Raw genomic sequence first — 13,893 nt, 5'->3', positions numbered from 1 at the left:
TCATAACATCATCAGAACTAACCAAGATCAATTCTTAGACGACGATCGCTTCGCTAACCCACAAATCACAGAAAAATTTTTCAATAAAACACCATATGTATTTACACTCAATATCTTTGACCGCAAATTTGACCACATTATTTCAGAAGCACTAACAGACACACAAGCTTACGAAAGTTTTAAAGAACGCTTCCAAATATTTTCACTAACCTTTCATTTCCTTGCACCACATGAAAGAGATTTGCACTGCTCACAGGATATTATGTTGCGCACTAAACAAACTCACACATATACATATTATCGTTTTATCCAAAATCACTTCGACCTACACACTCCCTCCAGACAACCACACCACCGTTTTCAATTCATCAATTCCAAATACACCTCACCATTCTTTCTTAACTTCACATATTGCATTAAAGATACTAACCTTCATGGTATTCTTCGAAATTATGATCCCATAACCCAAATGTATATTTTTTGTCCCATCACCAAGACCTTCAACGCAGAAGAATCCCGACCCTTTCTTCTCCCACACGAATTTGTTCAACCTATAGAAATCCCCATTTTAGAATTCATCCACAACACTAAATTCAATCACAAATTATATAATCTAATCCAAAACACACCTTATGAGTTTGCAGTTGGCACTGAAGAACTAACCACCATTAAAGCACTTCAATTGCTTTGGCCACTGCTTCAAACTAAAAATGTCATCCGCATCTTAGCTAAATTACTAACAACTTCAGATCTCATCCACGACATCTTCCCCCACGGTTTCTTCCCCGACGACTAATAGGTAAGTATGAACTATACATATTAGTAACTAGTTATTTAAATTAGAAACTAACCATTCTTTATTCATGTCTTCTTTAGAATTTTAGCCTTCATCCAACGATCATCTGAAAAATTCACAAAAGAAAATAAAAATTGAAAACTTCTTCAAACTGTTTAAAACTCTATTAATTTTTTGCACCAAATAATTAAATAAAAATAATACCAATGCAATAATTTAATTTATAAATTTTTTCCCAAATGCAGTAAATCTAATAATGATGAAAATTTGTAACTTAATTTTCCCCAACAACTAGCAGTAAAATTGAAATTCTATGAAGTAAATTAATAAGAAGCAAATGCAGTACTAACCTTTTGATATTTTCATTCACTCGCACAAAAATTCTATCCAAATTCGCACAGCTCGCCCACGAAGAATTGTTTAAATAATGAATTTCAGTTTCAAGCTTTCACACTCAACAACTCTAACACACGATAACAAGTTTCAAACTTTCCTTTAACCCGGTTGGAAAGGAATTATATACTAAACAAAACTAACCAATGCAGCTTACTGAACACCACAACACATAGCATAACAGCATGACTAAGAAAAGGAAACCAACGGTACCCAAACCGGATTAACCCAGTTTAAAACTGGATAATTTATTCTTTTGAAGACTATTATAAAGTCTAAGAAACAAATAATAAAACACAAAAAAGTCGAAAGACAAACCCATACCACAAACAATTTGATTTTTGAAAAAAGGACACAACCAACAAAACATAAGAAAAACCACAACAAACCCAACATAAAACGTTGTCACATAACAGGACCTCTCACAAAACCCGCATGCTATCATACTCCCACTCCTGGCCTAACCCACCAGAAGAGGACGTCCTGAGCATGCTCTATAGCCGGCCTAACCCACCGCGCTACATCCACGCTTTGTGACACACACTCCTATTTTTAATAAGAGCTACTCAAGGGTGAGTAACTCTTCAAAATAACTGAACTAAAACAAAAAGCTTTTGTGAAAACAACTAACCAAAATCATAATTAAAAAACATTAAACTAATAAAAGTTTTATAAAATGTAAACTATATTATGCAATATATAGATCAGCATACAACACCAAAGACGAACATCCAAAGACAAAATGAACCCACTACACTCGAAAAAGAATGGCCAACCACAATCAATATGCCGCCCACAATCACAACTCAAAGGATTTAGAGTACGACTTGACTTCGCAGAAAAGGACTTCATTGAACTAGAACAATGACCACCTTGATGTTCAAGTATACGTACAGATCCGAGTAACCAGGCATCCCCTCCACACACAATCTCCACGCCATTCCCAGACAGGGTCAAACACAAAGAAGTTCTCATCAATGAATTAGAAAAACCTGACATAGCCAACCATTCTGAAATCAGATTTGAGTTTGTTGCGAAAACCCAGTCATTGTCTTGAGAAGACACAACGATTGAATCTGGGACTTCTCTAATAAGAAAACCCAGAAGAAATAAGATGTTCGCCAAATACCAACGTCCATCATCCATCCTTTGAATTGCAGAAAGACTATTATAAAAAACTCTGTAAAACCCGGATGGGTGGAACCTGATCTAAACTACATTTTATGATTGGATAAATTAGATATTTTACCACTGTAAAGTATTTAATATTAACCAATCATGATCCATCTAACTAACAACCCACTTATTTGTAAGTGCTGAAATTACTTGTAATTTCAGCACCAGAGAGATTTGAATTTAACTTAGAAATTAGTTGACTCTCCAAGACGACTTCAGCAACCGCAATAAACCAGTATACCCTAGATCTATTGAGCCTAGCAGAGACTAGTTAAACAACCTGAGACTAGATAGTATAAGAGTAAGATTAGGATTGGTATTAGACTAAGAAGTTGCACGAATCTATCCGGCCGAAAATAAGATAGCGTGACGAGCAGACGGTGTACCCTATCCGAAATTACTCTATGAGTTATACACTTCGGTCCTAACTCATATCTCCCGAAAAATTTTTAGTTGCTTTTTGTGGAACTCAATTATTTAAGGATTTTTCGATTTTGAAGTTATTGAAATTTGAAATTCTGGAGTTTGTTTCAAAATCTAAAAGACATAATGATTCTGGTTCTGAGTAGTTGCAGACTTATTGAAAAATTATTATGATGTAATGCTCAGTCGAGGCTAAGATTATGTCATAAACTACTCATGAGCAACATCCTACGAAGAACAGTGTTATATTCTGCATTGTGAAATTTTGTTCATCCTAACATATCATTAGAAAAGAGCTCGAACATTCTTTAAATCCATTCTCGATATTTCTCAACCTGAAGATTCGGATTATCTCGTGCCGCAGCCAAAAATTTCACAAGAAAAGAGAGCAGGACAGATCCAGTATTGTAGGCGTATCCAAACTCGGATCCAGGTTAATAGAGGTATTTATACCATCCAGAGCTGGTCTAATCATAATTTTCAACCTACTTTCTTCCTTGGCTACCCGACTTTATTCTAACTATTTTGCTGCTATAGTCGTCATCTGCAGAAGCAAAACAGTTATACAAAAATCGGGTAGCGAAGAAAGAAAGTAGAAGCAGAAAACGCTGAAAGAATGATTAGGGCGCTCAGAGTGAGAATATCATATACAACAAAAAAGTGCAACAAAAACTGATGTCAAGACTGTTCCAATCTCAAAAACAGCGTTTTCCTCAAAAAATCCAAGATTGATAACTTTAGAAAAACTTCAAAGTTCTATACGATTTGATAGTTAAAATTTTTCTAAGAGAAAAGCGTATCATATAGCGGCACTTAATGCACAAGCAGCTAGATCTGAACTGGAAACGTAGAAAGATAAGCTAAAGGAGAAATTTTGGGTGTAACTTTGGTTTTAAGGGTGTAATTTTGGTTCAAAAGCTTGCAAAAAAAACTGCACTATAAAAAAGCTGATAAAACTCCAAACTATTTTTGTCCTCATTGTTTTTTTAAGCCAAAAACTACTGTAAATGAAAAAAAAACAAGTTTGAAAATTCAGTTTTAGTTCATTTTAGCCGGTTGTTTTAATTCACCACTATAGTATCTTGTTCAGAACAAAATGCAGTGAAAATTCAATAAACCGCAAAAAACGTGTGAACAATTTGCTGAATAAAATCTTTGACTCACTGGCACGAAATGGCTAAATCTTCTTGGGTAGGTTTTCCCGGAAAAGATTTTTTTTGTAGGGTGAGTTATCGTGAAACTAAATGGTGTATTACTTATTACATATTACATCTATCTGAATTACCCCATAGTCACCAACTAACCAGATACAAAGACATAATGCTATGCAGTAAACCAATTATAAGAACTTTAAAACCCCATCAGATACAGTAGCACTTTTTTTCGATTTAGCAGGCAAAAAATGGATATCATAATATGACAATACGCTCCTGAAAGGCAATTTCAACTGAAAACCCATTCGACACTATCTTCATCGCTCTTTCATTACGGCCCATCTGCATTCCGGCTTGCATTTTTGTATGATGAAACTCTCTTTTTAATTTTGGTTGAGTTCTGGCATCAACATCTTAATATATTCTAAAATCAATTTTGGATTAATGGATGAAGATCGCAATTTACACTTCCTCCGGGAATGGCAAAAACGGATGATCATCCAACTTCGATACACAGTAAAACGCTAACCAAACTTTTCCAGGTATTTTCATATGCACAGAAAAAAAATGTACAGAAAAGTCTATGATAAGTATTTTTTCAAAAACATGTTTTCTTTACGTTTCTTCTTTTTTCATCACAAAAATTTTCTTTCTTTCTTTTTTTTTCATCATTTTTTGATTATGTTCATAAAAAACGCAAGTGAAAAACCTGGTTGTTCAAACTGCTTTTTGACTGGTCTCGAAAACGATAGGTTCCAGATCCTTTAAATTTCAACTACTAGAGAGGACCTTAAAAAAGCCGACAGCACGAAAATAAATTTTCGTATTTAAGTTTTTTAAACAATCGGTTTTTCTGTATAATCTTTTTTTATTCATTGAGATTTTTGTTCAACTTATTTGTTCATATTTATTAACCCGTACATATATCATTTGCTACAAGCTCCCGTTCAATCCTGAGTTATAAAACTAATTTCTCAGAAACAAAACTAATTCTAAACTAAAAAATGAGCAGTTCTATCATTTGGTGGTTAACGATAGCACCCCATAAAAGGTTTAAATTTTTCAAAAATTTTTAACTACGTTTTTAAATCAATTGTTTTAAGAATTCCAAGCTACACCGGGACTAGATTTGAAAATCTTGGGAGCACCCTGCCATTACTTGACCATTGGATTGAAGTTTTCAAGAAGTAATTCTTTACCATGTAAGTGTGAGAAATGTTGAAAACTCCAACAAAGCGTCTTATTTCGGAACTTAAAAGGGTTTGAGCAGCCTTCAATTGAGTTCAATCCTAGAGTTCTGAATAGTGTCCTAACATTGCCTTCTGATAGGGTTCAAAATTGCAGATTTTGAGTAATACGTTTTAATGTCTATTTTGTTTTGAAACGTTCTCGAAAAATCGCAGGAACGTTTTACCTCAGATTAGTGCAGTTAAGCGGATTAGTGCAGCCAAAGTTGAAGAGTGGACTAGCAAACCTTGGGAGTACCTTGACATGACGTTTCCATAGCGCCGAGAGTTTCTTTTTAAGAAGAACTCTTTAGAACAAAAATATTTTTGACACAGGCGAAGCGGAGCATCACACCACTTGCGATGCAACACAAACATAAGAAAATCGATCAGCAGTCAATGTTGAAAAAACTAGCGGAAACAAAAAGTTCAAATCACTCGATAAAAAACAACAAAGGGACCAGCTAAAGCTGGAAGTGCGTGCTTGATACTGAATGAATTTTCTTTACTCATACGGCACGACAAAATGTGTATTCAAAAATTGGACTTTGCCTATAAACTTAGTTGTTTCTTAACTAATTTTGAGATAATCAATTTTCGAGAGGATATAACATTTCTCTTACGATAAACAAAGAAGTCACTACTTCTGTATAAACAATTATTGGAAACGGTTTTTTCGATTGAACTTTTCACCTCAGATTTGATTGGGTAATTATTAAGAAAATTCAAAAATTTTTAAAGAAAAAACGGTCCGAAGTTCTAAGACTCGGTCAAAAGACTTTCTAAAACTCATAACTTGTTTCGGCGAAAATCAGATAGTGGCCTCTTGTGCAAAATAAAAGATTCCCAAAACCGGATTTCTCTATTATACATAACCTCAGAATTGGCACGGTGGTTTTTGCGTAAAGTCAACATTTTTCTTAAAGAAACTGGACATGCCCAACTAAAAACGTCAGTTTTCAACAACAAATTTGTTCAAACAAACCTATGATATCAGATTTGGCAGAATAGCTAGCGAGAAAAGTCCAAAAAAACGGTCAACAAAACGGAGAAAACTCCAAAAAACGGTCAAAATAAAAAATGTCATTTCGTAGAACAATGCTTTTTTGTGTAAAAAACAGGGCTGAGCCGCTTACGCAGTAGGAAATAATGCAACCTATCATTTCGATTGAACCCAAATTGTCAGATTTAGGAGAGTAGTTTTCGATTAGAAAAAAAACAACTTATAAAAAAAAGGTCAAAAAATCAAAATTACAGAGGGCCATAAAATTTGTAGTCCAAAACGTTGGGGCGTGGTCGCATCAGCAAATGAGCTAAGCAGATTACTTTCTTGAATTGAACCCAAAATCTCAGAAATGGCAGTGAAGTTTTCGAAAATGTTCAATGTTTGAAAAACTGTCAAAAAATCATAAATTTGACTTTTCCGAGGGCGATAAATTTTAGTGTTAAATTTTTTTTGAGTGGCCGCTAATAAAAGAAGAGATTTTTCCCGGTGCCCGTTAACTTCCTTGAACTCACAATATTAGATTTGATAAGTGACTTTTCGAGAAAATCATAGAGAATCACAAAACCGTCAAAAATCAAAAAATGGACTATTGCGAGGGCCCTAACTTTTGATGCAGAAAAAAATGGGCCAAAGTCGTTTATGCAGGATAGTTTTTCTAAAAAATTCCAATCATTTAAACCAAAACTCCGATTTGAGATGGATAGTTATTGAGAAAATGAGAAAAAAAAATAGGTCAAATAATCTTCCACACTTTTTCGAAGGCGGTAAACGGAGAGAAAGTGGACTAAGTTTTTCGTAAGCGGAGTCAACTAGAAAAAGACTCTAGGGGACTATTCAGGCAAACAGCGAAGTTTGCGGTCTTTCAATTGATACAGTTTTCGTGAAACTGAGTAGAAGTGTTTCAGAAAAACGAAAACTTTTGCAAAATATGAAAACATTTTTCAAAACGAATTAATTTCAACAAACCGATTAGTAAATATACAACTAACTCGAACAGAGCGGAGGTAAGTGTTAAAAATGTGTTTCCCTTGAAACGACGACCTAGAATTAAATTATAAGGCCGATGAAAAATAGGCCGAATTATTTTCGGCCGAGGAATTTTTTTTTAGCGAAACAAAAAAAACGAAGGAAATACGAAGTCAAGGTCAGTAAACTTACATATTGTAAGTGTAAATCAAACACTAAAAGCAACATCGAAAAATTAAGTGCGCGCAGCAAAAAAAACGATTCCAAGATATGGCAACAAAGCCGACAAAAAATAAGCAGTCAAATAATTGGCCGAAAATTTTAATTGAAACAGATTATTTCCAGTCTGAAAAAAATAAACAGTTCCTAGTCAGATTTGAACCCATGACCTTTGCCATTCAATGCATAATCGTTACCCCCAGGCTAAAACAAATGCTGGAAAAGCAATAAAAAAATTGAATTCTTAATGAACCAAGATACAAGTGATTCAAATGATTCTGTTTAATAAATTGTTAATCAGGAAAAAAGTCTATTTTTCTGTTTGATAACGCTTGCGAATCGCAAGCATAAAAACAATGATAAAACGTTAATCTCATAAATTTGAAGAAACTGAGCAATCAATAATTGACTCTAGGTTTGCAAGCTCTAAAAAACCCTTGAAAACACCCAAAAATGACTGTTAATTTCAATTTTTGTCAAAAATCTTTGACACGAACTTCTTATAATAAGTTGACGTTGCAAAAAAAGGAAAACTGTACTCCTACAGGTGTTGTCTGATGAAAACCGTAGATAACTTTAGACGTTCCATATCAAATGTTTGTATAGATGAGATGTATTTCACTTTTTCTGGAGTGTTTTAAAACGTTGACTTCCGTTACCTATCAAAAACGTAACACAAAACTGTTTTTGTCTCATATCTTCGAAATTCTCGATTTTTTAAAATAAAATTGAGAACCACCTGATCTGTGTCAAACGTCTCTAATTAAATTTTGTCGTGCTGACGCATTGACCAAAAAAGACTGAGAAGATTGAAAATGGGTTCTACATAAGCGTTATATGCCGATTTGTTTTTTATACCTAAGACTTTTCTCAATCTAAGAAATATAACTTAAAACCTGGACATATTAGTATACCATAGAGACGAAGCTGTTCTTGGCAAACACTAGCGAGATCACGAAAAAAGGCAGCTCTATAAACTGCAATAAGAAAAAATCCTCAAAAAAACTCCTACTAATTCACTAACGCTCGCAAGCTTGCAAGTGTAACTATTCTGTAAAGGAAAGATACGAATCAAACTAGATAACGGAGCAACTGTGTCTGTTCAAGGGCTATTTTAAACTTTTCACGTTTATCTTTAGGGCTCTTAGACATTAGCGAGACTTAAAAAATGTTGTCGAAAAGAGCATTTTTTAAGTCATTTAGAGTGAGCTCGTTTTTTGTATCCAGCATGCTGTTATTAAAACTTCAATTATACTTTTTCTTGATTTGAATCCAAACTGCCCATTTGTAAAATCTTGTACTTAGCGAGATATTTATACATTGGGTTATACATGATAAATAACCTCTATACGGAAACTACAAATTCTGCAACAGGTATCGGAAATAGTCGCGTTTTTTAGAACAAGCTGTTGCTTTGATTACAATAAACAAAAATTTCAGATAAAGTTATTTCTGTACTGACTTTTTTCGATTCTTTCCGTAGAACTCGAATTGCGGCCAGCAACTTTTTTTTACTCATATCAAAAATTGGCATTCCGGATTTTTGCTTTCGTACTAGTGGATTGGTCGATTTTTTTTTATTAATACCATTAACTTTGTTTTGATTAGTTTTCTTTGTTGAAATTTAGACTTAAATTGGAAATTAATTAAATTTTGTTTTGCGATTCTAATCTATCGTCTGCATACGAACTAGCCACGATTGATAAACTTCTCTTTATTGGCCTTCTGACAATTTCATTCGACTGCTCACTTTTTTTCTGGCAACATAAATGTGTTTGTTTGTTTTTGAATTCTTCCCGGTACAGATTGTAGGTTCTGATTGAGATTAGAACCATGATTGCCATTTGGGGGAGACATGACACCCATATGAGGTACAGAGCCCAGTCCGCTTGAGTTGAGTTGTTAGGTAGTGTGATGAAAGAGTAGGTTGCCAATCCCCCCAGAGAGACCGTGCAGACTAGTTGGATTAAGGTGGCCACGTTTATCAGCACGTACGGACTTAAAATAATATCAATTTCGTATTAGAATTATTTATACAACTCTACTATGGATTTTTTCTACTTTTGACAACAATTCACATTCCTATTCTTACGTTCACCAAAGATTTAGACCGTATTTCCAAGGCAAAACAAAAAAAAACCCACATAGATTGAGATTTTAAGACTATTTCGAACGGAGAGTCAAATGATAAGGCAAGGCTGGAGATAGTATTTTTCCCTACGCTGTCGCAGTGCATTCGAAGAAAATTTATCAAAAAGATTTGAACACTTACCTATTTATTAAGTTCATCACAACAATCAGGTAGATATATCACTTTCAGCAGTCGCGGCTCTAGAATTTTCTTGAGGGTGTGATTGAAGATTTTTTAAAGCCGTTTTTGAAAGCATTTATTGGCGCGCGGTGCCACCGACCATATGGTAGAAAACAAAGACACAAATATTTCCTTTGCATACCGTTATTTAATTCGTGCCTATCATATTTTTTCGAGGGATAGAATTCATTTCATTTACCCAAAAGTGAAGCTAGCACACAGACCAAATGAAGATATGATTATGATGGGAGTTCCCACTATCATTGCCGCCATCATCAGGTCCCTGGCCACCTTGATAGCCACATAGCTCTGGTTGTAATGCTCCGCCGCATCCACGCCAACATCCGAGCAACTGAGAAGCTCAATTTTCCCATCCCTGTTTACGATTTTTTTCCTTTTCCCTGCTGTTGATTTTTTCAAAGAAATTTTGAACTTACCGATCAGCAAATTTATAAATTGGCACTGAAATACATCGGCGAAAGTTAATCAGAACAACTTAGGACCTCACATGGTTCAGGAAGTTTTATCTTCGAGTTGCTTTAGTTTTACCTTGTATTGAAAAACTTCAAAACTCAAATCACAACTCTTAAAGAAAGCAGAAAACAAACTCCACTTAAACCTCTCAGTGCTCCACGGCTAATTTTTTTAAACAACTTAACCTGCATTTAAAACACAAACAACCTAATAGGTAGAACTTTATAACTAAATCGCGAGATGGTTGGAAGAAAAAGGAAAAGATTCCTGTCTTCGTTCACACAGTATGTCCAGAGGCCCCCATGTTTGAGATCTTTCTTCCAGATGCAGTTGAAGTTGCCGAAGAAGAGGAAAATGCAGACTGCCACTTCCAATGCCAGAGATGCCACCACGTACTTCATGTCAAAAAGCGGATGCTGATTCAATAAGGCACCACTAATGAGCTAATAATTAATCACTATATTTGACCGAAAAGCGTGCGTTAGTATTACAATGCTTTAAACAGTCAGTTAACCATTGGCAAACCAGCCATACGTTCCATAAGTAAAAATTTGTGAGTACAAGTTAAAGCATTAGCCACCCGAACGTGCAAGAATGTTCGGTGACTCTGCAAATAGCTCAGGAATTCAGACCAGTTTCCTTGCAAAATTTTGGTGAGAAAAAAAAAACATTAAAAAGCAGCCTAGTATGGTTTTCCGATTTCCCTCACCATCCCAGGAATTAGAAAATGAAGTTGCGTGCGATCACTTTGTCTTTATGTGGATAATAATTCACTCCAAAACGTTCCAAAAATCACTTAAAATGTTAAAATCAGAAAAAAAAACTGGATGCTTTTGACTTTTTCAACAAAAAGCTGGTCAGGATCTATTGTATTATTCCACACAAACAATTTCTGGGTCATTCGTACCTTTTGAACTTCGCGCGGCAGCTCGAATTTAAACTCCTACCACAATCGTCCCACTTGACTAGAAGCCAGCTAAAGCTGGAAATACCTGTTCGATAATTTTGAATTTTTTGTGCTCATCGAAAGGACATTGGAACTAAAACCTCAGATATGGGAATATAGTTTTCGAGAAAAGCCAAAAAAACTTCAAAAAACGGTCAAAATTGAAATTTTGACTTTTCCGAGGGTCATAGCTTTTTGTGTAAAAAAAATTTGGGCGTAATCGCTTCTTCAGGGGAACTCTCCACAACACGTCCTTTCGATTGAAACTAAAATCTCAGATTTGCGAGGAAAAATTTCGAGAAAAGATAAAAAATTTCAAAAAACGGTCAAAAAAACTTGACTTTTCGGAGGGTTAAAACTTTTTGTGTTAAAAAATTTAGGCGTAATCATTTATGCAGCGGAGCTTCCACAACCTGTTCTACTCATTGAAAACAAAACCTCGGAATTGGGACGGTGGTTTTTGAGAAAAGTCGAAAAGTTTCAAAAAATGAAACTTTTATGCAGCGGAACTTCCACAACCTGTTCTACTCATTGAAAACAAAACCTCGGATTTGGGACGGTAGTTTTTGAGAAAAGTCGAAAAGTTTCAAAAAAATGGTCAAAAATCGAAAAATTAACTTTTTTATGGACCATAACTTTTTATGTGAAAAATTGGGCGTAAACTTTAAACAGGGGAGCTTTCGACAACCTATTCTATCCATGGAAACCAAAATCTCAGATTTGGGAGAGTAGTTTTTGAGAAAAGGTAGAACAATTCAAAAATATAGGTCAAAATTTCCGCTCACACACTTTTTTGATGTCTGTAGAAAGTGAGGTAAGGTATAAAGAGATTAGGGGAGTATGCAGACACACAGGGGAGTGGGCGGACTTTCCTTTGGTACTACTTTTTCGAAAATTGCTAGAGTAGTTTTGAGAAGTAAATTTTTGAAAAAATGAAAAAATTTTCCAAAGCGTCTCAAAAAAATAACCTCATACATTTCCATTATACCTATTTTTATTTAACAAAACTTATACTAGAGGCCAGCTAACGCTGGAAATACGCGTTTGATAAATTTTGCACTGATGCGGAAGGACGGGTAATTCCAAAAACTGTGCTTCACGCAAAATCTTACATGGTTCTCTTATAAAATAACTGGGAGTGAATTTTTTAGTTCGATTTGGCAGGACTTCAAAATCTGTTAATTTCATCAATTACTTCAGTTTTCTTAAATATTGAAGTAATTACAGGAACTTGTTAGGTTGAAAGATGTTAAAAACGTTGCTCATTAGATTTCGGTGGGTAGTTTTCGAGAAAAGTCAAAAAGTTTAGGTAAAAGGTCAAAAAATCGAAAAATGTTTCGAGGGTTAATACTTTTTGTCAAGAAAAATGTGGGCGTAGCCGCTAATGCACGGCAGGTTCCCACAACCTGCTCTATCCATTGAAACCAAAATCTCAGATTTGGGAGGGTAGTTTTCGAGAAAATGAAAAAATCCAAAAATATGGGTCGAAAAATCAGAAGCGTATTTTTTGAGTAATCAATACCTGGTTCTGGCCTAATTCGCTTTCAAAGATGCACATGAGTTAAGCAAAAGGACAGTAGAGGTTTTTACCTCAAAAATATATTTTTTCATGATAGCAATATTGTTAAGAATAGCCACAAATCAGTTCAAGTTCAGTCCCTTTCCCGCACTTTTTCTTGACCTGACAAACTCACGCAAATTTGAATGTCTCTTTCAAGATAACAACGCTATATACATTTAACTCTACTTCTTCCTGTACTTGCACTGAATCCAAACTCTGTACATTTTCAACTGTTTGCCTCTGTTCACTTGCAGCCGCCTGTCAATCAAATTCTGCACCTTTTCCAATCCACATTCCGTGAACAAATCGTGCAACTCTGACTGCGTGAAAAAGTAAACTTGAGTACCGTCTCCTCTGCAGTAAAAACTCTGCTCAATGCAGCGACCTTGTTTGAATCTCAACTGCGCTAAATCATATTTTCCATAATCTCTAAACATTAACAAGCCTCCAGGTTTGAGAAAACGAGTTAAATTTGAAATAACTGATTTGAAACTCGTCGGACGTATAGCAGACAGGACAAAAATCATCAATATAACATCGAGCGAATTTTCTTCAAATGGTAACCTTGCGTCATTATCAACGTTGGTCAAATCCCATGTAAATGTCTTACATCTGCTTGAATCATAAAGAGCATTTTGGTGAGTTAACTCAATAGCTGAAGGTGAAAAATCGCATCCGTAAACAAAGAAATCTCGACTTGATTCAATATATTGCATTAAGGGAAAAACCGTATTTCCAACACCGCAACCTGTTTCGAGTACTCTGAACTTTTCACATTCTTTACCGTCTACGATTCCTTCCAATTCTGGAAATTCTTTTAAAAGCCAATTTCTGTCTTTGAAAAACTTATTCTCGTGGATTCCGTAAAACTTGTCCCAGTTAGAAGAAGCGTCACTTAAAACTTTTTCGGCTTCCTTTTCGTCCATTTTCAAGGTCGAATTTTGTTCAATCGATTTTTCGGCGGCTTCGATCATTTCTTCATCCCATATTACGTCATCCCAGGCGTTATGAGCGAACACATTTTCAGGCTTGGTCAGAAACCGACTTCTGCATGTTAGGTCATCTTCATTTGAAGTAGACAGTGCTGATTTTTCTGGTTCATCAGTCGACATTTCACACCTGAAAACTCGCGTGCGGTTATGAAACTGCCATAAACCATCTTAATGTCCATTGCGCGAAAAACCTTGTTATTTTGGACCAAGACTGGCAAAATTTACTTTTCAAACTTGCTAACGTTCAATT

The 13,893-nt window shown here is 35.1% G+C and overlaps 1 protein-coding gene across 1 annotated transcript; it reads right to left on the bottom strand.

Annotated features, from left to right (window-relative positions):
* Positions 1–12,686: 12,686 nt before the first annotated feature.
* LOC134846023 (tRNA N(3)-methylcytidine methyltransferase METTL2-like) lies at positions 12,687–13,766 on the bottom strand. The gene has a single exon (XM_063863191.1). It carries the CDS (start codon positions 13,761–13,763, stop codon positions 12,834–12,836), a length of 930 nt encoding a protein of 309 aa, XP_063719261.1. The 5' UTR covers positions 13,764–13,766; the 3' UTR covers positions 12,687–12,833.
* Positions 13,767–13,893: the final 127 nt, after the last annotated feature.

The sequence above is a fragment of the Symsagittifera roscoffensis genome, chromosome 5 (genome assembly GCF_963678635.1).
Source record: "Symsagittifera roscoffensis chromosome 5, txSymRosc1.1, whole genome shotgun sequence".
Taxonomy (NCBI): domain Eukaryota; kingdom Metazoa; phylum Xenacoelomorpha; order Acoela; family Convolutidae; genus Symsagittifera; species Symsagittifera roscoffensis.
This window is presented reverse-complemented; position numbering and strand designations above follow the sequence as displayed.

Bases quoted from the DNA above. Each gene is read 5' to 3' on its own strand.
- LOC134846023 (XM_063863191.1), bottom strand. From the start codon at position 13,763: ATGTCGACTGATGAACCAGAAAAATCAGCACTGTCTACTTCAAATGAA.